This window comes from Capricornis sumatraensis, chromosome 2 (genome assembly GCF_032405125.1).
Source record: "Capricornis sumatraensis isolate serow.1 chromosome 2, serow.2, whole genome shotgun sequence".
In the NCBI taxonomy this organism is placed as follows: Eukaryota; Metazoa; Chordata; class Mammalia; order Artiodactyla; family Bovidae; genus Capricornis; species Capricornis sumatraensis.
This window is the reverse complement of record NC_091070.1, coordinates 159,356,498-159,383,508: the sequence shown is the minus strand read 5'-3', so window position 1 is coordinate 159,383,508 and position 27,011 is coordinate 159,356,498. Positions and strand designations below refer to the sequence as shown.

At 41.8% G+C, this 27,011-nt stretch overlaps 1 protein-coding gene across 1 annotated transcript in view; it reads left to right on the top strand.

Moving 5' to 3' along the window:
* Nucleotides 1-25,609, top strand: part of DNAI3 (dynein axonemal intermediate chain 3) — a 76,594-nt gene extending 50,985 nt beyond the window's left edge. Inside the window, exons 16-22 of the mRNA XM_068965393.1 lie at nt 1,989-2,119; nt 7,403-7,466; nt 15,624-15,754; nt 17,565-17,769; nt 18,776-18,867; nt 20,086-20,208; nt 25,466-25,609. Coding sequence (XP_068821494.1) covers nt 1,989-2,119; nt 7,403-7,466; nt 15,624-15,754; nt 17,565-17,769; nt 18,776-18,867; nt 20,086-20,208; nt 25,466-25,609 — 890 coding nt within the window. The remainder of the gene's footprint in view (nt 1-1,988; nt 2,120-7,402; nt 7,467-15,623; nt 15,755-17,564; nt 17,770-18,775; nt 18,868-20,085; nt 20,209-25,465) is intronic.
* The last annotated feature ends 1,402 nt before the right edge of the window (nt 25,610-27,011 follow it).

Here is a 27,011-nt window from a genome sequence, read left to right as displayed (position 1 = left end):
ATGTCAAGAAACATTTTTGTTAAGCACATATTCCCAATGAACATGTATTTATTTACATTGTATTTATGTATGTTCTACTCTGGTAATATATTTATGTACATTGTTTTAAAAAGAGAAAAACAGATAAAGATGAGAGTGAAGAATTTCAAATAAATATTTTAATGATTTTAATTTTATGTATTAAATAGATATGAAATGCCTTTTTTGCTCTTGCTAAATGCATTGTGAATAATATCTTTTAGTTAGAACAGTGTCGGAGAAGGCAATGGCACCCTACTCCAGTACTCTTGCCTGGAAAATCCCATGGATGGAGGAGCCTGGTAGGCTGCAGTCCATGGGGTCGCTGAGTTGGACACGACTGAGCCACTTCACTTTCACGTTTCACTTTCATGCATTGGAGAAGGAGATGGCAACCCACTCCAGTGTTGTTGCCTGGAGAATCCCAGGGGCGGGGGAGCCTGGTGGGCTGCCGTCTACGGGGTCGCACAGAGTTGGACACGACTGAAGTGACTTAGCAGCAGTAGCAGCAAGAACAGTGGTTGACTGTTTCCAGTTATTTCTTGAAATGTTGATGACACTGTGTAATACAGCTAGTTAAAGATTCCATGTTTTGCTTACTTTGGTACTTGTTTTTAATGTCTTACCTAGTATGAAATGGGATTGCTCAAAGTGTGTAGATCCCAAACGAAGTGTTAGTTGACTATGCTTACTGAATCATGATGATTATCTTTTACTTTTGTCTTTTTATTATAGTTGAAGTTTTCTTCTCCTACTTAGTTTTCGTTTATGCTTTTGTTGGTTTTTCCATGGTTGATATAACCCAGAGGATATATTAAGGGTGTGTGTGATGAGTAAAGTATTGTGAGCTTACATTTCTTTATGATCTTCCCCAGGAATATAATATCACATTAAAAAAAATAAGTGATTTGGAAAAATGTCCAAGATATATCTTTAAGAGAATAGAAAAGAAGGATAAAAAGCTAGAAAACCCACTTAAAAAATAAATTGTCTATATATAATCACCAAAAAGTAATAGAGGAAAATAGACCAATATTTTAATAGTGATACCTCTGGGAAATGTGATAATGAATGATTTTTGCTCTTTTATTCATGCTTTTCTCTCTTTTCGAAAGCTTCAATTAACATTTACTAATTTAAGATCTCAAAAATAGCATGTATTAATTTTAGATTAATTAAAATTAATCAGATGCTTTTAAAAAGATAAAAGTTACAGATAACATTTGAATTTCACCCCCTAGTTTAACTGTGCTCTTAAACTGTTTACATGGAGAGCTATGATATAGTATAATCACTGATGTTCATAAATAATAAACCTGAAATAATCAGCCAGCATTAAATAATGTTCAACATGCTGTATTTATGACAAACACAAATAACACGTTAGATGGATTTAGTTTTTAGCAGTTAAAAAAATTTGCACGTAAAAGGCTAACCTTGAATTATTTTTTTAAATTGCTATATGATGCCAACTGTATAAAAATGATATGAATTGCTCATTGGAGATTGTCAAGGGTGTTAATTCAAGGGAAATATCAATGATATCTCTTATTGAGAAAATCCAAGGGTGTTATATAACCTAGAGGATGTATTTTGTGTCCAGTATACTGTCAATAATTCTGAGATAATATAGACATCGTAGAAGTGACTTTCAGACCGTGCCATGAAAACTTTTAGAGCCCCTAAAAAGTGGGCAGAGGAGTCTTCCCTTTCTCACCCAGGAAACACTTCAACCAGAGCAGTGTGGATTTGATCAGATTCATAGGCAAGGGATTCCATATAAACTGTGGCTTGAAAAAGGCATTCTACTGCTAAATTAGAACTCTAAAAATTCTTGGACTTATGCCCACCACACTGGGGAGGAAGTAGGGTGGATATGTGTGACAAAGGACAGAGAATATAAACTAATTATATTTTAGAAGATCTTTCAATGTAAATATGTGCTTCTTCTATCCAAATGTCTCGAAAAGAAAAAATATCAGCCCAGAGCAAAGCAGTGAAGGCAGGAGAAATGAACCCATACCAGAATCTGGAGAATGCATTGAGCAATATTCTCAAGCCAATAGATGACTTCTGCACCAAGTTCTTTGTGGGAACAGAGGTGAGTTGCAATTACCTGCTTCTAAAATTAGCATTTAAGTTACATTTAAATATATGATTATGACCTCTATAGTATGTTTGTCTTATGAGGGCTTATAATACTTTTTTTCGTCTTCTATCTTTTGGCTTACAATATTTATCCTATTTTCATAATTTTATATGCTTGCTGAAATTAAAAAATTTTAACCTCAATGTCTCATAGATTCATATTTGAATAGTCAATCAAGTTCTCAAGTTCTTAGATGTCTTTAAATTCATAAATGTGAACAGTCTATAAAATTAGATATGACTTTTTACTAATAAAAGTCTATTAAATGAGGTATGACTCTTTACTAATCAAAGACTATAAAAGTAGGTATGACTCTTTTTACTAATAAATTATCAACTTACAAATATTTATCAAACACATGCCATATGGAAAAACCATGCTAAGTGTTTCAGATTTACTAAGAAAATATATTGTTTTGTTAGGCCAGTTACAATCTAGTAGGAGAGTGAAAAAGTCACTCAATTCAAAAGTTAAATAGCAATTGGATATAGTAATAATGACAAAATATGCATAAACATAAAATTTACCTCTTAACCATTTTTGTGTATACCATTCAGTGGTACTAAGTACATTCATATCGTTGAGTAACTCACCACCATCCATCTTGAGAACTATTTCATTATTCCAAATTAAAGTTTTGTCCCAGTTGAACCAGTAATTCTGCATTCCCTACTGACTCCAGCTCCTGGCAACCACAATTCTACTTACTTTCTCAAAGAATTTGACTATTTTAGTAGTCAAATGTAAGTGGAATCATATAATATTTGTCTCTGTGCACAGTGAAGTTTTATAAGCCAGGGATGACAGCTTTAGAAAGAAAATCTTTAAGATGAACTATGGACAGAGGTTCCTGACATTGTACAGGGATCAAGACCATCCCCAAGAAAAAGAAATGCAAAAAAGTAAAATGGCTGTCTGAGGAGGCCTTACAAACAGCTGTGAAAAGAGAAGCAAAAAGGAAAGATATACCCATTTGAATGCAGAGTTCTAAAGAATAGCAAGGAGAGATAAGAAAGCCTTCCTTGGTGATCAATGCAAAGAAATAGAGGAAAACGATAGAATAGGGAAGACTAGAGATCTCTTCAAGAAAAGTAGAGATACCGAGGAAACATTTCATGCAAAGATGGGCTCAATAAAGAACAGAAATGGTATGGACCTAATAGAAGCAGAAAATATTAAGAAGAGGTAGCAAGAATACACAGAAAAACTATACAAAAAAAGAGCTTCATGACCCAGATAATCACAACAGTGTTATCACTCACCTAGAGCCAAACATCCTGGAATGTGAAGTCAAGTGGGCCTTAGGAAACATCACTATGAACAAAGCCAGTGGAGGTGATGGAATTCCAGTTGAGCTATTTCAAATCCTGAAAGATGATGCTGTGAAAGTGCTGCACTCAATATGCCAGCAAATTTGGAAAACTCAGCAGGAGCCACAGGACTGGAAAAGGTCAGTTTTCATTCCAAGCCCAAAGAAAGGCAGTGCCAAAGAATACTCAAACTACCGCACAATTGCACTCATCTCACATGCTAGTAAAGTAATGCTCAAAATTCTCCAAGCCAGGCTTCAACAATACGTGAACCGTGAACTTCCAAATGTTCAAGCTGGTTTTAGAAAAGGCAGAGGAACCAGAGATCAAATTGCCAACATCCTCTGGATCATGGAAAAAGCAAGAGAGTTCCAGAAAAACATCTATTTCTGCTTTATTGACTATGCCAAAGCCTTTGACTGTGTGGATCACAATAAACTGTGGAAAATTCTGAAAGAGATGGGAATACCAGACCATCTAACCTGCCTCTTAAGAAATCTATATGCAGATCAGGAAGCAACAGTTAGAACTGGACAGGGAACAACAGACTGGTTCCAAATAGGAAAAGGATTACGTCAGGCTGTATATTGTCACCCTGCTTATTTAACTTCTATGCAGAGTACATCATGAAAAATGCTGGGCTGGAGGAAGCACGAGGTGGAATCAAGATTGCTGGGAGAAATATCAGTAACCTCAGATATGCAGATGACACCACCCTTATGGCAGAAAGTGAAGAACTAAAGAGCCTCTTGATGAAAGTGAAAGAGGAGAGTGTAAAAGTTGGCTTAAAGCTCAACATTCAGAAAATGAAGATCATGGCATCTGGTCCCATCACTTCACGGCAAATAGAAGGGGAAACAGTGTCAGACTTTATTTTTGGGGGCTCCAAAATCACTGCAGATGGTGATTGCAGCCATGAAATTAAATTACTCCTTGGAAGGAAAGTTATGACCAACCTAGACAGCATATTAAAAAGCAGAGACATTACTTTGCCAACAAAGGTCCCTCTAGTCAAAGCTATGGTTTTTCCAGTAGTCATGTATGGATGTGAGAGTTGGACTATAAAGAGAGCTGAGCACAGAAGAACTGATGCTTTTGAACTGTGGTGTTGGAGAAGACTCTTGAGAGTCCCTTGGACTGCAAGGAGATCCAACCAGTCCATTCTAAAGGAGATCAGTCCTGGGTGTTCATTGGAAGGACTGATATTGAAGCTGAAACTGTAATACTTTGGCCACCTGATGCAAAAAGCTGACTCATTTGAAAAGACCCTGATGCTGGGAAAGATTGAAGGCAGGAGGAGAAGGGGATGACAGACGATGAGACGGTTGAATGGCATCACCGACTCAATGGACATGAATTTCGGTAAACTCTGGGAGTTGGTGATAGACAGGGAGGCCTGGCGTGCTGCGGTTCATGGGGTCGCAAAGAGTTGGACACGACTGAGCGACTGAACTGAACAAACTGAAAGCATGACACCCTTGGCTTTAACTCCTCTTCAGTGACTTCTTCATGATACACGAAAAATGCAAACTCCTTACACCAAGGCCTGTAAGTTTCTGCATAAGTTGCCTCCTTTCTCTCTCTCTACCTCATCTGTACCAATCTCCTCACTCTGTCTGCTCTGATTTTTTTCTCTCTCATTTTTTGTACCAAACTCTTTCCTGCCTTTCAGGTCCCTGCACTCCTTGGAATGAATGACATTCATCATTCAGCAGTTATTTATTGATCATTTAATATAAGCTGGGTACTGTTCTTCGCCCAGGGAATATAGCAGTGAACAGAACAGCTAGAATTCCCTGCCTTCTAAGGGCTGACATTCCAGTGGGACACTCTTCTACCAGCCCTTGATATGGCTGACTGATCCTTCTACTTTGGACAGAGAATTTAAGGGAGTGTAAGGGGGGCAGAGGGCTGAATCAGGAGGGAGTGGAGCCCTGGAAGCAGAGGCCAGGTTGACGGTGATCTCAGGTGGGCCCACCCAGGGGTGAAGAGAGCCTGAGCAGTGGGGATGAGAATGTCACATATGTGTAGGGGGAGTGGAAGTGTCAGAACTAAGTAACCAGATGGAGAGGGATGTGAAGGTTTCCAGCCAGGTATCTGGCAATATAATGGATGTGTGTGCATGTGTGCTAAGTCACTTCAGCCACGTCCAACTCCTTGTGATCCTATGGACTGTAGCCCACCAGGTTCCTCTGTCCATGGGATTCTCCAGGCAAGAATACTGGAGTGGGTTGCCATGCCCTCCTCCAGAGGATGCCCACCGCCCCTGCCTGCCAGGGACCCAACTAATGTCTGCCCCGTATCTCCTGATTTGCAGGTGGATTCTTCACCTAGGAAGCCCAATATAATGGGCTCTCAATAAATATTTATTAACTGGGTACAAATTATTCCTTTGACTCAGTTCAATGTCAAAGTTCCTCATTTCAGCTATGAGAGCCTCTCTTAGAGGATTTTGGTAAAGGCTGAGGTCACATACGTAAAGCTCCTGACAATTCCAGCAAGCACTGTCAGTTCAGTTCAGTTGCTCAGTTGTGTCCGACTCTTTGTGACCCCATGGACTACAGCACGCCAGGCCTCCCTGTCCATCACCAAGTCCCGGAGTTTACTCAAACTCATGTCCTTTGAGTCGGTGATGCCATCCAACCATCTCATCCTCTGTCGTCCCCTTCTCCTCCCACATTCAATCTTTCCCAGCATCAGGGTCTTTTCTAATGAGTCAGTTCTTCGCATCAGGTGGCCAAAGTATTGGAGTTTCAGCTTCAGCATCAGTCCTTCCAATGAATATTCAGGATTGATTTCCTTTAGGATGGACTGGTTGGATCTCTTTGCTGTCCAAGGGACTCTCCAGAGTCTTCTCCAACACCACAGTTTATGGTGTTGGAGTAAATCATAGCCGCAAGGTGACGTGTACAGTAGACATATCCCAGGTGCCTGTTCCCTTAGACTGTGTACACAGAGGGGAGGGAAGACTTGTCCTCAGACTCTGAATTTTCAGCACCAAACACAGTCTTTGTCTGTCAAGTGAGTTGACGTGGATGAGTGAAAGAGTGGCCTCGGTTGCTTGAGATTGTCCTACACTTCGCATAAGTCAAATGTTTTTCCATCTCCCCTCCGTCCCCTGTAATCCCAATCCATCCCCTTCTCTGAGTCCTCTTAACTCATTTTTTGATACACCCTTCTCTGTGTTTTCCTCTTATTATCTGGTGAAAAAAAAAAATGAGATTAGGTGATTATGTCTGGGTTTTGCATCTATAGGATAGTGGCATGAGACTCAATTTTTTCTCTAAACCTCTCTCCATCTCTGTCATTCACTGGTTCTCTCTGTCTTTCTCCTCTGAGTGGTAATTTCTGCGTTTTATTTACAGGTTCCTTTGTCTTCTCCTCTCCTTAAAATGGCCATAAATAGAACTGAAATATATAGTACTTGTCATGTGGTTTGGCTGGAACTCTGTTTCCTGTTCTCAGCATTCAAAGTTGATGAGTACTATATGATGAATATGTATTTCCTCCTTCGCTCTTATTGCACGATTATTTTGTACCATGCTGAGAACAAATCACTGAATAAACCAGACGAGATCCCTCCCCTTCAGGAGCTTTCCGTCCACTGGGACAATTTTCTGTTAACAACAGACTCTGGAAACCCAGCAGTTGGTCTTTGTGTAGCTGGATTATTTTCATAATTGCCTGTGTTCTCCCAATCACTGTGTGCAGATAAAAACTCAACAAATTCATTTGCTTGTTTAATATAAAATCAAGTAATCATTTTTGAACCTTCCCCCGTCACCCTCACTGCACCCAACTGTCATTTGATTAAATCAACCTGTTGCTTTGTGTTTGGGTTGCAGTCAGTCTTAGCATTTGAATGTGAGGTTTTCTGTCTCTTTAAGTTGTCAGTGTACTCATCAGGAACCTGTCATGTTTTTAGGAAGGTGAAGTGATATACACAGATTGGAAAATGGAAAGAGACCCTGAAACTGGCCGATTTATGGGTAAGGTTTTTTTTCCTTCTTTATTGTTTCTATATGTTTCCTATAATTTTTCAATAATTCAATTCATTTATTTTTAGTTGAAAGATAATTGGTCAACAATATTGTGTTGGTTTCTGCCAAACATCAACATGAATCAGCCATAGGCATACCTATGTCCCTTCCCTCTTGAACCTCCCTCCCACCTCCCTCCCCACACCTCCCGTCTAGGTTGTTAAAGAGTCACACAGCAAATTCTCATTGGCTACGTATTTTACATATGGTAATGTACATGTTTCCATGTTATTCTCTCCAAACATTCCACCCTCTTCTTCCTCCCCCTCACCATGTCTGTTCTGTATGTCTGTCTCCACTGCTGCCCTGCAAATAGGTTGATCAATACTGTCTTTCTAGATTCCATATATATGTGTTAATATACAATATTTGTTTCTGACAACTTCACTCTTTATAATATGTTCTAGGTTCATCCTGTGAGTAAGTTTTTATGATTGCTCCATTATTAATAAGCTGTTTCTTTTTTCCAAAGCACTGAGGAGCCCTGGCCTGCCTTATGGGAGGGAAGGCATGTGAGGTTCTGACCCTACACTTGCTGTTAAAGTGAGGGCTTCAGATAAGCCGCACCATTGTCACCTAGGAGCTTGTTAGAAAAACAGGATGCTACCCCAGGCCTACTGAATCTAAATACAGATTTTAATAAAATTCTCCAGGTGATTTGTTTTCACACCAGAATTTGAGGAGCACTAATCTGTTGGTGCTTATGGAGACGCTTGGACAATTCAATTTTAAAATAACAATGCTGTTTCAATATTTCAACAACCCAGTAGCTCAGCAGTGTGGAAAACCTGAGTCAAGGTGAAATTATAAGCTAAATTCACCATGATCTTGAAGACCTCAGCACTGTAAGGGAGAAGTAACTCTAGGGGCTGGGACTGGTTGGTGTCCATGGGTTCCCCTGGTCCTAGGCCCGGATGCTGGGTAGCCGAACAGAGGTATGAGGGTCACACCCAGGTATGAACAAGAATCAGAGTCAATGATTCAGGCTTCCTTGCTGGCTCAAGAATCTGCCTGCCAAATGCAGGAAACGCAAGAGACTGGTTCAATCCCTGGGTTGGGAAGATCCCCTGGAGAAGGAAATGGCAACCCACTCCAGTATTCTTGCCTGGAAATCCCATGGACCGAGGAGCATGGCAGACTACAGTCCATGGGGTCGCAAGGGTTGCACATGGCTTAGCGGCTAAACCACCACCACCAATAAGCCAAGTTCCCCGTCAAAGCTCAGAGCCTTGGGGCACACTACAATTACAACCACTTGCTTTAATGCTTTGGATTTTATCATGGCATGAACATATATTCGACCTACTTTTCAGAGTGTGGAATAACCATGAGATAAGGAAGAGGCAGCTCCCGGAACCACTTGAACCCTATGGAGCAGTGAGAAGAAGCAATGAGGCTTGGTTTGCAGAAGGTGATCTAGTCAGTCCTATGGGTGGTTGGAGCAGATGGACCTATGTGCGAGTGATTGAGGTTCAGAGGTCAGAGCCACCGCCTGCAGGGGACAGCTGTTGGCGCTCAGATCTCTGCCTTACACTTAATCTTCACTTCTGAGTCTGGTTCTGCAGACCAGTGTCTGCCTTAGACCTGTGAAATCAGCTTTATCAGCATTGCCTCCAGGGTGGTCATTCCTACTTTTCTTACACAAGTCTCCTGCCTAGAGACCTAAGTATGTGTTATTAATAAGAGCATTAATGGGCATTGAGAGAGGATTGGATATGACTTAAAAAAGAGTCAAGTGCATGTAGGACCAAGACTGATTTCCCATTTTCCAGTCATTTTCAATTCCGTGATTAAAGTTGAATTCAACATTATATACTGAGTATAATATAACATAGTGAATTACCTTCACTGCTTTTAGGCTGATTCATGTTTCTATTTATTTAATAATTCATGAATGTTAGTAGTGCATGTGCTGCCAGCCAGGCGCATTAGTACATGATAACAGTCTCCTCCACACCCCTGGGCTGCAAGCTGAGGCAATGACTCAGTTTGTGACACCATGACTTGGTTGTGCACAGATGGACATGGGTTCCTCCTGGTCTCAGATTTTCTTGGAGGCTTATCCTAAACTGCTTTTAAGGTAATCCATGGCTGTGGTTTTTCCAGTGGTCATGTATGGATGTGAGAGTTAGACTGTGAAGAAAGCTGAGCACCAGAGAATTTATGCTTTTGAACTGTGGTGTTGGAGAAGACTCTTGAGAGTCCCTTGGACTGCAAGGAGATCCAACCAGTCCATTCTAAAGGAGATCAGTCCTGGGTGTTCTTTGGAAGAAATGATGCTAAAGCTGAAACTCCAGTACTTTGGCTATCTCATGAGAAGAGTTGACTCATTGGAAAAGACTCTGATGCTGGGAGGGATTGGGGGCAGGAGAAGGGGACGACAGAGGATGAGATGGCTGGATGGCATCACGGACTCGACGTGAGTCTGAGTGAACTCCAGGAGTTGGTGATGGACAGGGAGGCCTGATGTGCTGCAATTCATGGGGTCGCAAAGAATCGGACATGACTGAGTGACTGAACTGAACTGATGGCAAACAGATTGAGCTATTTATTTTAAATGAATTGTATTCCATCTACAGAGCCAGTGACAATAAACTTAAAAACCAAAAGATTAATGTTTATACCTCTTTGATGTTTGTTCTTACTTTCATTCATTCATCAAATCATTACTGAGTATCTACTATGTGCCAGGCACTAGGGATACAAAGATAAACAAGATAATTTCTCCCCAAAGGAGATTGCTGATTTATTGGAAGTCAGCCACATAAACAAATGAAGACATTACACTGTCATTGGTGCTGTGGCTGGCAGCAAACACAAAGTGACATGGAATCCCACAAAGGGACCACCTCTCTTGGGTGGTTAAGAAAAGGCCCCACAGGGAGTTTGCGGGAGAACAGATAGGTGTGTATGTATGGCTGGATCCCTTTGCTGTTCACTAAAACTGTTGCAACCTTGCTAATTGGCTACGCATGCTCTGTTGCTTCAGTCATGTCCGACTCTTGCGACCCCTTGGACCACAGCCCGCCAGGCTCCTCTGACCATGGAATTTTCCTGCCAAGAATACTGGAGTAGATTGCCATTTCCTCCTTCAGGGGAGCTTCCCAAGCTCCCAGGGATGAAACCCACATCACCTGCATCTCCTTGTATTGCAGGCAGATTCTTTACCGCTGAGCCACTGGGGAAGCCCTAATTGGCTATACCAGAATACAAAATATAAAGTTTGAAAAAAAAGAAAAGGCCCACCATAGAGAGATACAGTTGAGCTGAGTCTTAAAGGGTACATTTCAAATTTTCAGATGGAGAAAGACATTCCAAGTAGAAAGAAGAACAAACGCAAAAACACAGCTCAAAAGAGCAGTGGACAAGTAGGAAACAGGGAGACCTCCTGGCCAAAGCATAGCAGTAGAGACGACTACAGCAGCAGGAAAGGCCCCAGGAAGGATAATTGGGTCTAGATGGCAAAGACCCATGAGTGCCTCCCTAAGCCATGGACCTCATCCTAGTACCATGAGTATGATCAGAAAATCACTCTGTCAGGAGAGCAGGGGTTGGATTAATTTATTGGTGGGTCTTACAATGGAAGCAGGATGACCAGTTGCAATAGCCTAGATGAAGAATGGGGAGGACTGATGTGCAGGCAGGGTGATGAGGATGGATAAAGAGGAAATTCAAGAGGGAGAGATTTAGAGATAAACATGCCAGGGCTTTGTGACCAGTGGGATATGAGTGGAAAAGTAAGAGAAACTGCTTTTAATTTCTTGGCATTTAGTTCCTTCCAAAACAAAGAGAGAGAGAAATAGCTCTAACCACCTACTTAAAGGGCATTTTTAAATCATCTTCTTGCTTTAATACTTTAAAATTACCAATCGAGGATTTTGTAACATGGAAAGCCAAATGACACTTATTCCCATTGGATAATGGTTGAAGTTCAGGGACTGTCAATGTGTAGAGGTGTTGAACTGTAAATTGTACGGCTTACTTACATTCTGTGAACTGGCAGTGTTTTCCTTGGGAGTTACCCGCCCAAAGGCATTCATAAACAGCATGGACATTTTCTGAGTAAAGATGAGGCAATTACTAGGACCCATTTTCTCTTGATCTGCCCCAAGTTCAAATGTGCAAGGCAAAAAGGAGAGTTTCTTCTTCTAAGAAGAAACTTCTGAAAGATGGATTACCCTACCTGAGCTATGTGTGATGAAAAAGTCATAATCAAACAAGGCTTCCAGATGACCCAAGAAATACAGGCTGATGTATTTGATGATGATGACAATTGACATAATCATCTCATGTACTCAACTCTCAAGTTGGCACATGTCATATGTCAGGCACTCTTCCCAGTACTTTCCATGGATTAACTCATTTAATCTTCACAGCAACACTGTGGATTTGAACCCAGGCCGTCTGTGCTCTTAACCACATCAGGATGCTAAATCCTTCTTTAGATAATGACTCTGGGAACTACTGTTTTGTTTAAGTTTCTTACCTGACTGGGGGCTCTGGCATTTCATTGAATAACTTAAGGATAGCTCCATTTACTGCTGAATGACACTAAGGTCTTTCAAAGGACAAAAGGAAGGAAAAGTTATATGGGCTGAGAACATTCAACCTGTTAAAGCACCAGTCTTGATGGTTATCTATATTCCTATACCTAGTGATCATTAAATTTTGCAGAGGGCTTCTAGACTCCTGGATAGCCCTGTTCATAGAGTGAGATGGTATAGGAAATCCCAGCTCAACAAGGACAAAACCAGGATCTGAAAAATACAGCATCACCAAGAAGAAAGCTGCTGGTTTCCAGGGACCTCCTGCCTTCCCAGGAATCTTCCAGATCACTTCAAGATGGCCTTAGAAATAAGTCTTGTCTGCTGTCTTCAAGATGGAGCTTTGATTAGAGGAAAACTGGCCTTTTTGTTTGTTTGTTTTTAACGTAGAAGAGCTACAGTTAAATTTATACTTTATAAGGTTTTTCAAATAATTTTCAAATTGAGATAAAAATATACATGGAAATTTAACGTTAACCATTTTTTAAGTATAGTTCCATGGTGTCAAGTATATTTACACTGTTGTGCAACTAGTCTCCAGAACTCTTTTCACCTTGTGGAACTGAAACTCTGTTCTGGTTAAACACTAGCTCCCACTCCTCTTTCCTCTCAGCCCCTGGCCACCAACTTTATGCTTTCTATCCCCGCGAATGTGACTGTCATAAGTACCTCATGTCAGTGGAATCATACAGTATTTGCCTCTTTGTGACTGGCTTACTTCCCTTAAAATAATATACTCAATTTTCATTCATGTTGCAGCATATGTCAGAATTCCCTTGCTTTTAAAGATGGATAATACTCCACTGTATGGGTATACCACATTCTGCTTATCCATTCATCCATTAATGGACATTTGGGTTGCTTCTACCTTTTCAGTATTGCAAATAATGCTTCTGTGAACATGCGTGGACAAAAATCTCTTTGACATTGTATCAGCTTTTTGAAAGATTATGGTGGCTCTTTTTTCTGCTTAATGTTATGTTGGTGTTCTGAGGAAAAAAAAATTGAACCTTCACATAGCTATTAATATGTTGAGATTCTGAGTAAGTTGGTGGTTTTAGTACAAAGTAGCCACACAGTGTAGTTTGACCTAGACAGGCACATATTTTTAGGGCCATCCCTGGGACTTGTGGGTGTGGGCAGCAAGGCAGGAGGAGCAAGGCGGCTCCAAAGCCAGGCCAGGCGAGAGGAAACCAAGCCACAGCAGAGTAGACAGACTAGGGGAGCAGGAGTACCCTGGTGCCCAAGACAGAGACAAAGGGGAGTCATCATTTTAATATCAAAACCAGCTCATCCTCTAGTCTTCCCAGTGGCAATAAATGGAAGGTACAATGAGCCCATTGCTTTTACCAGAAACCTGGCTGTTGTTCTCAGCACTTCATCTCTTTCACCCCGCATGTCAACTCTAGCTCACAAATATTTCTTGATTATCCACTCCTCCCTTGCATCTTCATTCAAGTCATCATCCTTTCTCACCATAATTGCAGCAGCCGCCTCCCATAGTGTCCCCTCCTTGCTTTTATCTCCTCTGATCTAGTCTTCCCACAGCAGTCAGAGAATCGTTTCATGTATCAATCAGATCGTCTTCTAGCCCTAACAGACTCATTAAATCACATTATACTTAGAATGTAACCTAAACACTTTTCCTAATAAGCTCTGCAGCACCGGGACTCACCAGGTCTTCACTGGTTTCCTATGCTTCACCCTGGGATTATCAGTTGCTGTTGTTCAGTTGCTCAGTTGTCTCCAACTCTTTGTGACCCTGTGGACTGTAACTCGCCAGGCTTCCCTGTTCTTCACTATCTCCTGGAGTTTACTCAAACTCATGTCCATTGAGTTGGTGATGCCATCCAACCATCTCATCCTCTGACACCCTCTTCTCCTCCTGCTTTCAATCTTTCTCAGCATCAGAGTCTTTTCCATCAGTCAGCTCTTTGCATCAGCTGGCCAAAGTACTGGAACTTCAGCTTCAGTATCAGTCCTTCCAACAAATATTCAGGATTGATTTCCTTTAGGACTGACTGGTTTGGTCTCCTTGCTGTCCAAGGGACTCTCAAAAGTCTTCTCTAGCACCACAGTTTGAAAGCATCAATTCTTCAGCGTTCCCTGGTGGATCAGAGGTTAAAGTGTCTGCCTGCAATGCGGGAGACCTGGGTTTGATCCCTGGGTCAGGAAGATCCCTGGAGAAGAAAATGGCAGCCCACTTCAGTACTCTTGCCTGAAGAATCCCATGGACAGAGGAGCCTGGTGGGCTATAGTCCACGGGGTAGCAAAGAGGCAGACATGACTGAGCGACTTTACTTTCACTTTCAGCCTTCTTTATGGTCCAACTCTCACATCCGTACATGACTAATGGAAAAATCATAGCTTTGATTAGACAGACATTTGTCAGCAAAGTGATGTCTCTGTTTTTCAATACACTGTCTATGTTTCTCATAGCTTTCCTTCCAAGGAGCAAGCGTCTTCTAATTTCATAGCCGCAGTCATTGTCTGCAGTGATTTTGTAGCCCAAGAGAAAGTCTGTCACTGTTTCCATTTTTTCCCCATCTATTTGCCATGAAGTGATGGGACTGAATGCCATGATCTTCATTTTTTGAATCTTGAGTTTTAAGCCAGCTTTTTCACTCTCCTCTTTCACATTCATCAAGAGGCTCTTTAGTTCCTCTTCACTTTCTGGATTATCAGACTCCAGTCCTATTGCCTTCCTCAAAATTATAGATGCTCTAAACACTTCCCAGGACTCTGTTGTGTATTATTCCATCTGTCTGGAATGCTGCTCCACACCAAAATCTTCCCGTGCCGAACTCAGGCCTAAATGACTCACCTTCAGAGAATCCTTTTGAAATGTCCCTTGTTATTTTTTCTTGTGATATTTTTTTCCTTCATAATAAATTTCACATTTTCTTATTATATATCTTGGGATTTGTTTGTGGAGTATCTGTCTTTCCACTGGATTTTAAGTTCTGAGAGGGCAGATCATGTTTGTTTATTAACCATTTTTTACCCAGCCATCCATAGTAGCTGGTACTTACAAACAATCCATAAATATTTATTGACTAACAATCTATAACACTGACTAAGTGATGGATTAATAAATGAGTAAATGGCTTCCCTGGTGGCTCAGACAGTAAAGCGTCTGTCTACAATGCAAGAGACCCGGGTTCAATCCCTGGGTCAGGAAGATCCCCTGGAGAAGGAAATGGAAACCCACTCCAGTACTATTGTCTGGAAAATCCCATGGACAGAGGAGCTTGGTAGGCTATAGTCTATGGGGTCACAAAGAGTCGGACACGACTGAGCGACTTCACTTCACAAATGAATAAGAATGGAAAGTGTTCCTTTGAGCCTGCCAAGTGGCTTCGATGGGAATTTGCCTGGTCTTTTCCATAGAAAGAAGAGGAGCTGTCCCTTGACAGATTGATTCACCCCAGCTGACCTCTGGTTCTCCACTCTCAGACCTCATTAATCAGGACCTATCTGTCCATCGGAGATCTGCCCATTCTTCATTGTAGGAATGTAAACAGTGTTATGAAAGATGAAATGGCCTTTTCCATTCCAACAGCAAAGAAGCCCGTGAGCCTCTACACAGTCCATGATGGAGCTGTCCACACCGTTCAGAGGTCACCTTTCTACAAGGACATTATCCTCACTGTTGGGGGTTGGAACGTAGCCATCTGGAAAGAAGGTATTATGGTAAGTTGCCTGCAAAATGGAGGAGTAGGTGTGTGGTCCTTTATTACTGAGAAAAACAATAGGAACAACAGACTGCTCTGACATAACAATGCCTTTGGGACACTTTTTAGAAATATTGGAACAGATGGCCTGGGCCCCAGCCTGTCAGCAGAACCAATACAAGCCTTTGGAAAACACAACTGTTTGCTTTTCTTCCCTGAGGGCAGGAAACATTTACAAGTCTTTTGTTCTCTGAAGCCAGTGTTGTCTTCTAAATATATGTTGTGAGCTGTTCACTTGGTTTATGTTTTCCCCTTCCCCTTAAAATACAAGATGGTGTACCGATTACTGTATGAAGCCCAAAGAGAAGCAATGGGTCTATCATCTTTGCTCCTGCACCAGGCAGCTTGTCACCAGAAAGTGGGAGTAGGAAATTTAAGGGATCTATCACCAGGCAGAGACATGCAGAGGTCAGGTTGAGGCAGTGCCAAGAATCTGGTGGTCAGGATTTAGGACAGGGCCTGGATCCAGATAGTCAGAAGCTAAACTGCCAGAACCTAGAAAGATTGGTAAAATTGAGTGAAGGAGGAGTGTGGGAAAATCAGTATGATGTGTCCCTTTCATGAGCTACTTAAGAGAATTATCAAAATCTGGGGAAAAAAAAAAAAAAATATATATATATATATATATGAGTTTCATATCTGTAATATATATATTCTTTGACCTAACACTTTTCCCTTTTATTTCTGGGAGTCTAACTTACATGAATACTCAAAAAAACTGTGTGTGATATATGTACAAGTTTGTCATTGAAAAAAGTTGGGATCTCCTCAAGTGTCCTTCCAGAAAAGGACTTCTACTTCATACCAATGTACTTTGGTATGATTTTTTTCTTTTCTTTACAACAAGCAAGTATTAGTTTTTCAGTTAAAATAAAAAGAAATTAAGCCAAGATTGTCCAAAGACTGCAGGGGTCAAGAACCTGGTTAGCCACAGAAACCGAAGTAACTGAGTAAGAACAGATTGCAGTGTCTCCTGTAAGGAGTCCATGAGTTAGTGGTGTTTGTTCCCACAAGAAGCCTTTGTTTGCATGTTTGGGAGGGTAGGAGGCAGCTCCATAGCTTAGGCTAGTCCCGGAAGATATAAGTAGGTAAAGGGGTCCACCTGGTTGCCAGGTAGAGCATGATGGTGGGAAGAGAATGCATTTTGATCTTCTGTCTTTATGAAAACCTCCCGAAGAAGGCAAAGTACCCCACAGCAGAGAAGAGAAATGATCTTATTATGTTGCATTGGTGGTCCAAAATTTCTCCCCCAAAATACTACTAGATGCAGCTCACAGAACTGACTGTTCATTCCTTTTTCTGAACACCAGAGCTGTTTCCATGGTGAGTAGGCACCTGACAGGAAAATAAAGGTATAAGCAAGATTTATAATCTTATAATCTTTACTCATCCAGTGTCCACCAGTCTTCAAACAAATAGCAATGGGCTTTAGGAACAGTTGAATTAGAACCACCAATAGCTCAATTAGAAAATTTGATCTTTTTTAAAAAGTCACTAAAATAAGAAAAAAATGCTATAAAAATATACAAGAAAGAAAAGAGCATGCATATATAAAAACCCTATAAGGAAAACACTGACTTCCCTGATGGCTCAGACAGTAAAGTGTCTGTCTGCAATGTGGGAGGAAAACAAAGAAGACTTCTGAGTAGGCATAATTCTGCTGTTATATGATCATAGCCATCTGAGTTTTATTCTAAAAGCAAACAAACAAAAAAAAACCTTGGGACTATCCTTCAGATAATAACAAAACGTTTTGTTTTTACTTTTAGACCGGACCCCTCCTTCAGTCTTGCTGTGCACCAAAAAGGTATACCTCGGGGCACTGGTCCCTGACCAGGCCTGGGGTCTTCTACATTGGCCGAGAAGATGGGTACATCGATATTTGGGACCTTCTTGAGAAAACTCATGAACCAGCCCAGTCCCAAAACATCTGTATAACTATGATCACGTACATCAAACCCTGGACTTTTTCTGGTATGTTAGCTCTGATTAAAGGAGCAAAGTTATTTTGCCTTTTTTTGGGCAGGGGACATTTTGACATTCATCTGGAAAGCCTCTGATGTTGCTTCTCAAGTTTTTTCTCCCCATGCCACCTCCTCCCTTCCCATCACTGCACTTCCTTTCCCTTCCCACTTCTACTCAAATTTTGGTTACAGCCCAGACTAAGTATATATTTGCCTCATTTAAAAGAAGTTTCCCTTTGTTTCCAGAGATGCACAGGCATAAAATTATCATTTTCTCAGAAGAAACATGAGGTTTAGAAACACAGTCTTCAGAATTTCTAGAGTGTCAGAGTCTGGCTACTACTTGACCGTATATGCCATGAAAATGTGTTTTCCCATATTTGCTGCAAAACATTGCTTTTGCATACCTACAGGGATTACGATTCTATTATTTAGCAATGTGAACCAGACCTTCTGAAAAGGAGGAGAAAAAAGTTGAGATAAGAAATTTAAATTCTCAAATACACTTGTGTTTTATACCCATTTAAAATGACCAAAAGGAGCAATTTGTTTCTGTAATAACAAAACTGGTTTTGGCTGTATTTGAAATTCATCTGGATAATGGCATCCTTTAGCCCTTACTGTCTTTGGTGAAAATTGGCATCATGATTTTTCTGTGAAAATCTTCCATGTATTGTACCTGCTTCCTTCTCAAATCTGCCATGGATCCAGTCAGAGAAGGTCAACCTCACCTGGGAGTCACAGTCCTTAAGTAGAGGCTAAGAAAACATGATTGGGGATGAGCAGGGTGGCTGAGAAAGGTTCAACGTCTCAGCCTTCATTTCACCAACTGGAAAATGTCTTTCATGTGTTATTATGATCTCCAGTCATGAAGGTCTGATGAAGATGCCAAGATTATTGTAACCACAACAGGCCCTTTGGGAAATCACAAAGCAAAAATGCAGTATGTGTTTAACCTCTAAGATGACTTTCTGATTGCAGAGCTGTTTTTTCTCCCCATATTTTGAAACTTTTAGCAAAGCAGCAATTTATAGCCATAGCTGATTATTATGGAACACTGCATATATTGGAAATTCCTTGGACATTAAGTCACCCTTCAACCAATGAGGTTAGTAACTTTTGGCTTTGAGGATTTATGTGATCAGATACAGCTGAGACATGTTTTAGAAGTATGTTCAGAAATGACAGCATTTTTGCTCTGTAAGAAAATAAAAGAATCATGCAGTCAAAAATAAGGGGATATTAACCTAAATGGGAAAAGAATTTGAAAAAGAATAAATACATGTATACGTGTAGCTGAATCACTTTGCTATGCATCTGAAAGTAACACGACATTGTTAATCAACTATGCTCCAATATAAAATAAAATAATGAGGGGATGTATTCCTGTTGTATGAGATAAATGATTTAAAGCTAGAGGGGAAGAAAAGCATGCGATGAGAGAAAGGCCCAGTAAGTGAAGCCTAGATTCAGAGAAGAATTGATTTGGGGATTCATAATCATAGGAAGTTATTTTCAGATTGTAACCCAAGCATGGGACCCTTATTTTGGTGATATCCCGGAGGACCCAGCTGACATTTTTTTGCATCTCTCCATTGCTAGCCTCCATCCCTCCTTCCCCAACTTGGTGTACTGCAGGCAGCAGGTCTGAAGTGGCAGTGTTCTGCCCCTCCATGCATACCACCCAGGGGTTTCGTTTCAAGCAGTGTTAATACGTTATAAAAAGAAGATTCATAAATAGTACATAAATATGGATACAGTAAACATTAAATATATAGATTGCAATCTGTTGCAAGTTCCAACAACGTCAACCTAGTTACTTGCAGGCAAAAAACTCTCCCTTTGGTCACCTCGCCCAAGGTCTCTGATGCCTTCCCTGCTTCTATTCTTCTGCCCACACATGCTAAGCTCTCCAGGGGACCAGGAACTCAACTCTGCTTCCAGTCCCTTTAGGGTCTCCACTGACATCCTCGTCTGGGTTTTCCAAGTTTGACTGATAATGCAAAACTTCCCTCAGCCTTAAAAGTGAGAAGGAGAGAAAGGAGGGAAAAGAGGCATCCAGGGATATTTCTCTTACAAAATTGCAATTTTTTGCAGCTCTCTCCTTCCAATCCCACTCCTTTTCTGCCATCCCCCAATTCGCAGGTCCCTAAACCTTAGCCCAGGAGCCCATGAATTAGCTCCTCTGGTAGTGGGCTTTGGGCCTTATCCCAAAGCAAGCAATCTAGCTAATAACTTATAAGCAGCAGATGTTCTTCCAGAGCCTTGTCAAGAACATGGGGGCTTCTGTGTGAGCCCCCCTCTCATGGGCCTGTATTTCTAACAGGTATCAAGCATAAGCCACTACTTTGAAAGAGAAGTCAAACATCTGGAATATGTAGAACAGCGCAGAAAAATTCGTGAACAGGAAAAGAGAGAAATGGAGCTGGAACTGGAGAAGAAAAAAGTCGTAAGTTAAATTTCAGAAAACCAAAATTGCTTTCCTCTAACACTAGTAGGATTATATTTGTTTGGCTTATTCCACAGATTCAAAAGAAAAAAAAATATGCCTTTTCACATTGTTCTCTTCTTCCCATGGGAGTCAAGAGGGCAGTTCTCTGATTTCCTAGCTTAGTGTGAGTCAAACTGCCAGTTGGATACCTAGTGAGATTCTATCCAATTTAGTTTCTGAAATTTTCTATATTTCAAGTCCTTTAGATTAGGTGGTATCTAAATACCAATATGGATACAGAGATTCAAAATCTGAATGCTTTCATTTCATAGAAACTTAACATTTAGTGAAAATGCATTAAAACAGTGTAAAAAAAGAGTGGAATATGAATTAGGGCATGTGGGCTCACGTCTCATGTCTACCACTTACTAGCCGTGAGATCCAGAGCAAGGTTTGCATCTGTGCTGAGTTTGGATTCTCTTGTTTTTAAAATAGGAATATAGTAACAACCTTTTAGGATTACTGTGAGGATTTCAGTTAGGTACCCTGACAAATAATAAACTGTCATTAAGAGGGAGCTAGTATATAGAGGGCATAATAGCTGCTAGTTGTTGCTCAGTCCCATCAGACTCTTAGCGACCCCATGGACTGTAGCCCACCAGGTCTCTCTGTCCATGGGATTCTCCAGGCAAGATTATTGGAGTGAGTTGTCATTTCCTCCTCCAGGGGATCTTCCCAACCCAGAGACTGAACCTTCATCTCCTGAGTCTCCTGAATTGCAGGTGGATTCTTTTCCCCTGAGCCACTGGGGCTCAGAACCCACCTGCCAGTGCAGGAGAGGTAAGGGACATGGGCTCTATCCTTGAGTCTGGAAGATCCCCTGGAAGAGGGCGTGGCAAGCCTCTCTAGTACTCTTGGTATGCTACGGTCTCCTAGTGGGCTATGGTCCATAGGGTTGCAAAGATTCAGACACGACTGAAGCAGTTTAGCACAGCACAGCACAGCACAGTATATAGAGACAGATAAACGAATAGATATAAATTTTACTGTAACAGACTAGAACTGTGAAATTTGCGATTGAGGATAATTTGGTGTAGGACACATCCTTCTTGAACTCTACCAAAAAGGAACCTAAAGCTCTGAAGCCCCCACCCTCCTCTTTCTCAATCTCTCTGATGTGATTTTACTTTCTTGGTCTTCCCTTGACCAGTGGAATTGGGGGCTTTAAATAGTCTGTGAATTCATCTCTTCTTTCTTTCCCACTTGAGGTCATCTCAGTCCATATTTCTGCTTGTCTCTTGCTCATTCCCTTCCTTGCCCTTTTGGCACCAACAATTTCATCACTGCCTGCTGTTTCCTTATAGCCAAATATATAGCCTCCCCCAATGTAATTACTCATGTGAGACCCTAGGTCTCAATTAAAAATACAAACATATGGAAATATTTTCATGTATTGCATTAGCAAATAGGTTAACATTATCATACTGTTAGATACAAATTAGTGTAACAAAAGCAGATGAAGCATCATTTCAAAACATTGTTTAGTGGTGATGAGGTATAAAAAAAGCCAGTTAATTGACCTTGTTTACTACCAAAAAGAAAATGGTCGTGGTCTGCTCTTCTACACGATCACAAACATTGGATGAACTTCTGCCAGGGGAGATTACCTGCCACCTTTCCCCACACCAGCAATCATCCACAATTACTAGGAGTGTTTACTTACTTATTTTTTATCATTTTACTTTATTTATTCATTTAAAAATTTGGGGAGGCTCTGCTGGGAGCAGCGGCTACTCTCCAGTTGCAGGGTGGGCTTGTCATTGCAGTGGCTTCTCCTGTGGTGGAGCGTAGGCTCTAGGGCACCAGGGCTTCAGTAGCTGCAGTTCCTGGGCTCTCGAGCGCAGGCTCAATGGTTGCGGCACACAGCACACACGGCTAGTTGCTCCGCAGCATGTGGGATCTTCCTGGACTGGGGATGAACCCATGTCTCCTGCACTGGCTGGAAGATTCTTTACCACCGAGCCACCAGGGAAGCCCCTAGGAGTGTTTAAATAGCACAGTGACAGCTAATTATCCATATACGATAATAGTAATTTGCATGTGAAGTACTTTTAAAACACTCAAATATTGTAATAAGCATATCTTGGAACTGAGTTTCCAAAACTTTTCCACCTCCTTCTTGTAACTTCATTTTCATCTGACATAGTACCCTCCTTAAAGTAGAGCGTCCATGTCTCAAGTTTTCTCTGGAACTAGACTGCGGATAAATGAGTACATTTAAAGTGTCTCAGATGTGAGAGTTGGACTGTGAAGAAGGCTGGGTGCCGAAGAATTGATGCTTTTGAACTGTGGTGTTGGAGAAGACTCTTGAGAGTCCCTTGGACTGCAAGGAGATCCAACCAGTCCATTCTGAAGGAGATCAATCCTGGGTGTTCTTTGGAAGGAATGATGCTAAAGCTGAAACTCCAGTACTTTGGCCACCTCATGTGAAGAGTTGACTCATTGGAAAAGACTTTGATGCTGGGAGGGATTGGGAGCAGGAGGAGAAGGGGACAACAGAGGATGAGATGGCTGGATGGCATCACCGACTCGATGGACGTGAGTCTGAGTGAACTCCGGGAGTTGGTGATGAACAGGGAGGCCTGGCGTGCTGCGATTCATGGGGTCGCAAAGAGTTGGACACGACTGAGCGACTGAACTGAACTGAAAGGGGCTCCTTTGTCACATTCAGAACATGAATAGAATTACCAAGGAAAAACAGCTAATGTTCATCAGAAGTATCTCCTTATAAGCAATGGCTGATGATGGGAGAAATGGGAACAAACTGTAACAACCTCAGATAATTGCCGTGGGGATTAAGTGAGTTAAATATTTACAGCACTTAGCCAGTAACTGACAGATGGGAAGTGCTAATGTGTCTACTATTAGTATTATTACAGAGGGCAGGGGATAATCACACATCCGTCCAGCAAGGCCAGTTTTCATGAGCGCCCCCCTCAGCTGGCAGAGATTAGGCTATGCACTTCAACCCACAGATATAAGGGTAATCATATACCCATCTCTTTGCAAACATTGAATCTGGATACCACTCACTTATTGAAAAATAATAGTAATTACAGCTCTCACAGCACACAAAATGGGAATTTTCTTAACTGGAATTTCAGCTGGAGACTCGAAGCAGAAAACAAGCAGTAGTTTCCATGTGATTCATTCAGAATTCAAAACAATTCTGCAGCCCTTAGTCAAGGACCCACACTCCAGGCTGCACAAGGGAGGCAAGGGTTACGGGGAAAGAGGTTGGAAGAGAGAATTTTTCTTTTGGAGAGAAGCATTGGAGGGCTGTGTGTTCCCCATTCCTACTCCTGCAATACCACCCAGACTCTGGGAGGAGACCTTCAAGGGAAGCACTGTGGGAGACAGGTTGCTGGTGAGGATGGACAATTGGCCTCATACCCCTGTCAGGAGGCTCACTGAGCCACAGAAATCCAAGGGCCCGAAACTGCCAAGGGACCAGAGCAGACTGTCCAGGGAGAATATAGGAAACCCAGGGACAGGGACCTGAGCCCTATGGCTGGAAAGTCTGCAAGCAAGAGGTTGGCTTGAACAGCTCTGACAGACTAGTGGAGAGAGGACCAGTGAGCAAAGAACTTGTACTAATGGCAGAGTGAGGGGATGAGTTGTCCTGGGGTCAGGTGGAAACTTGAAAGTGGCTAGGCTCAAATCAGATGCCTCAAAGGACTTTCTGAACGGAGTGAGGCAACCTGTGGAGGCAACCCATGGAAGTGCGCAGTGGGCATTGCAGTTCTTCACTTAAATACTGGGCTGGGCTAGATCTTCAAACAATCTGAGGAAGCAGAGATATTAAGAGAGGGAAAAAGCAAACATAAGGCACAAATACAGCAGGGGATGAAGGGAACTTCAGGCATGGTGAACAGTGAAAAGAAGAAAATGCCTCTTGCAAATGATTCTCAAGAAACTGGAATAAAATATGGTAGTGGTGCCCTCGATAGAATCCTCAGAGACAGAGTTTTGTGACAAGAGAGCAGAGGGCACAGGAAGACATTAGGGTGGGGAGAGGGCAAGAGGAGGAGAAACAGAGCCAACACAGGGGGGTTCTGCGGGGGCTCAGTGGCAGTGTGCCTGTCAGTGCAGGAGACACGGGTGCGACCCCGGGTCTGGGAAGATCCCACGTGTCACAGAGCGACTGAGCCCTGAAGCACAACTGTTGAGCCTGTGCCCTCGAGCCCCAGGGCCACAACTACTGAGCCCACTCACCACAACCACGAATTCCCTGTGCCCTCGAGCCCGTGCTCTGCAGCAAGAGAAGCCACCATGACTAGAGAGAAGGCACCGCAGCTAGAAAACAGCACCCACTTGCCACAAGCAGAGAAAACCCTGTGTAGCAATGAAGACCCAGCACAGCCAAAAAGAAATAAATACGATTATTTTTTTTAAAAAATCACAGGATGACATACAATATGAAGTAACTGTAAGTTCTTCTGAAAGGAGACACAGATGAGAAGAAACAAAATCTTAAAAATCATAATGACTGCCCTAGCAGATACTGCAATAAATTAATTAAATTAAAATTAAAATACTAACTAAACCAGAACAGTACTCATGCAAACATTGACAGATCAAAGAACAAAACAGATGACTCAGATTACTCAGCAAGTGGTGTTGGGTAAATTAGCTGTATAAATGCTCTGTTGTTTTTCCCCTCCCCTCTCAACATGCTCTTCCCTCTCCTGGTGGCCGAGCTCATAGGCCAGCCTGGATTCCCTCTGCCCTTGAGAGCCCACATCCAGTCCATCACAAAATTTGATCAGCCCCACCACTAGGAGATACCTTGAGACTGCACACACTACTCTGCTGAGCTGTGCCCCTCCTATTCAGGGTCAGCAGCCCCTCTCCCCGACTATGCAAGAGATGCCCTCCTGCCCCCTGCCCCACAGAGCCCTTCTGGAGAACAGCAGCCAGTCCAGCCCTACAGAAATAATGGAAGTCCCTTCCATGGGACGTCCCTGGTGGCCCAGTGGTTAAGACTTTGCCTTCCAATGGAGGGAGGTGTGGGGTTCTGTCTCTGGTTGGAGAGCTAGATCCCACATGCCTCACAGCCAAAAAACCAAAAGGTAAAACAAAAGCAACATTGTAACAACTTCAATAAGGGCTTTAAAAAGTCTACATCAAAATCTTAAAAGGAAAGAGCCTCCTCCAGCCTTTGGTATCTCTAGCTGTCAGAGTTTTATACAAATGATTTGCTTTCCCCCCCCAGAAAACGTTTCAGAAGTCAAAAGAACAATTGGAGGCTGAGTTGAAAATGGACTACGAGAGTTATTTGGAACTGGAGAAGAACATCCTCAGCAATCTGGGTTTAAACAAAGAGAAAGAATCAATGTCATACATGGAATTAATATAGAAAAGTTTTCTGTAGAGGTGTTTTGGGGGTCTGTGGGACTTTTCTTTTTGCTCATTATTTTTCATGTAAGGTGAACTAGCAAACTAAACATTAAAAAGATTTACTTGCACGTATTTTTATCTCACTACAATTAAAACTTTTGAATTAGCCAATAAGATCTGTTTCAGTTTTGGGGACTGAATACGTACTAAACTTTGTACTGAATATAAAAGGTGTTGATAATGAAGCTTTCATTTTCCTGTAGTATTACAGAGCTTAAGACATCCACACTCAATTCTCAGCCAGCATCTATTCAGAGCCCAGATCCCAGACCAGAAGTGGAAATCAAACTTTGCTTCTAATTATCAGGTTGTTTTTGGTCACATCTCCACAAAATGCTCCCACTGGGCCACTGCACAGATTATCAGGCCATGAGCTAAACAAAATATTAGTAAATTGAATCCTGAAATATACACTGAAAAAGGGTAACGTATGAAGATCACATTGAGCTTATCTAGGAAATAGGAAGTTAGTGTAACGGTAGTGCTCAGTTGCTTTGGTCATGTCTGACAAGAACACTGGAGTGGGTTACCATACCCTTTTCCAGGAGATCTTCCTGACCCAGGGATCAAACCTGCGTCTCTTACATCTCTTGCTTTGGCAGATGGGTTCCTTACTGCTAGCACCACCTGGGAAGCCCAATGTAACAGTAGAAAATAAATCAACAATTGACCGAAGGAGAGAATTTATGATACCAAATAAATGCAGTAAAACAGTCACTAAAATTCAACAGCCAGTCATGATAAAACAGTCAATTCTTTGCAACTACAAAAAGAAGGAAACCTCCTTAACTGGATGCAGGGTATCTAAAACAATCCTAAAACAAACATTATACTTGATGGTGAAAAGTTGAAAGTTTCCCTCAGAAGTGTGGAATGAGATGGTGTGCACTGTCCTGTCTTCTAATTAGTATCTGGTTAAACTGAGCTGTGAAAGAGCTTAATGTGTCTCAATAAGAGATTCAACACACACACACACACACACACACACACACACACACGGGATTTCCCTTGTGGTGGTCCAGGGCTTCCCAGGTGGCACTAGTGGTAAAAAAAAAATCCACCTTCCAATGCAGGAGACACAAGAGATGCAGGTTCAATCCCTGGGTGGGAAAAATCTTCTGGAGGAGGAAATGGCAACCCACTCCAGTATTCTTGCCTGGAGAATCCCATGGACAGAGGAGCCTAGCGAGTTATAGTTCAGGGAGTCACAAAGAGTTGGACACAACTGAGTGACTGAACACACTAGTGGTTAAGACTCCACAGTTCCACTGCAAGGGGCACGGGTTTGATAACTGGTCAGGGAACTAAGATTCCCACATGCCAAGTGCCCTCCCCCTGCAAAAAAAAAAAAAAAACAGGTT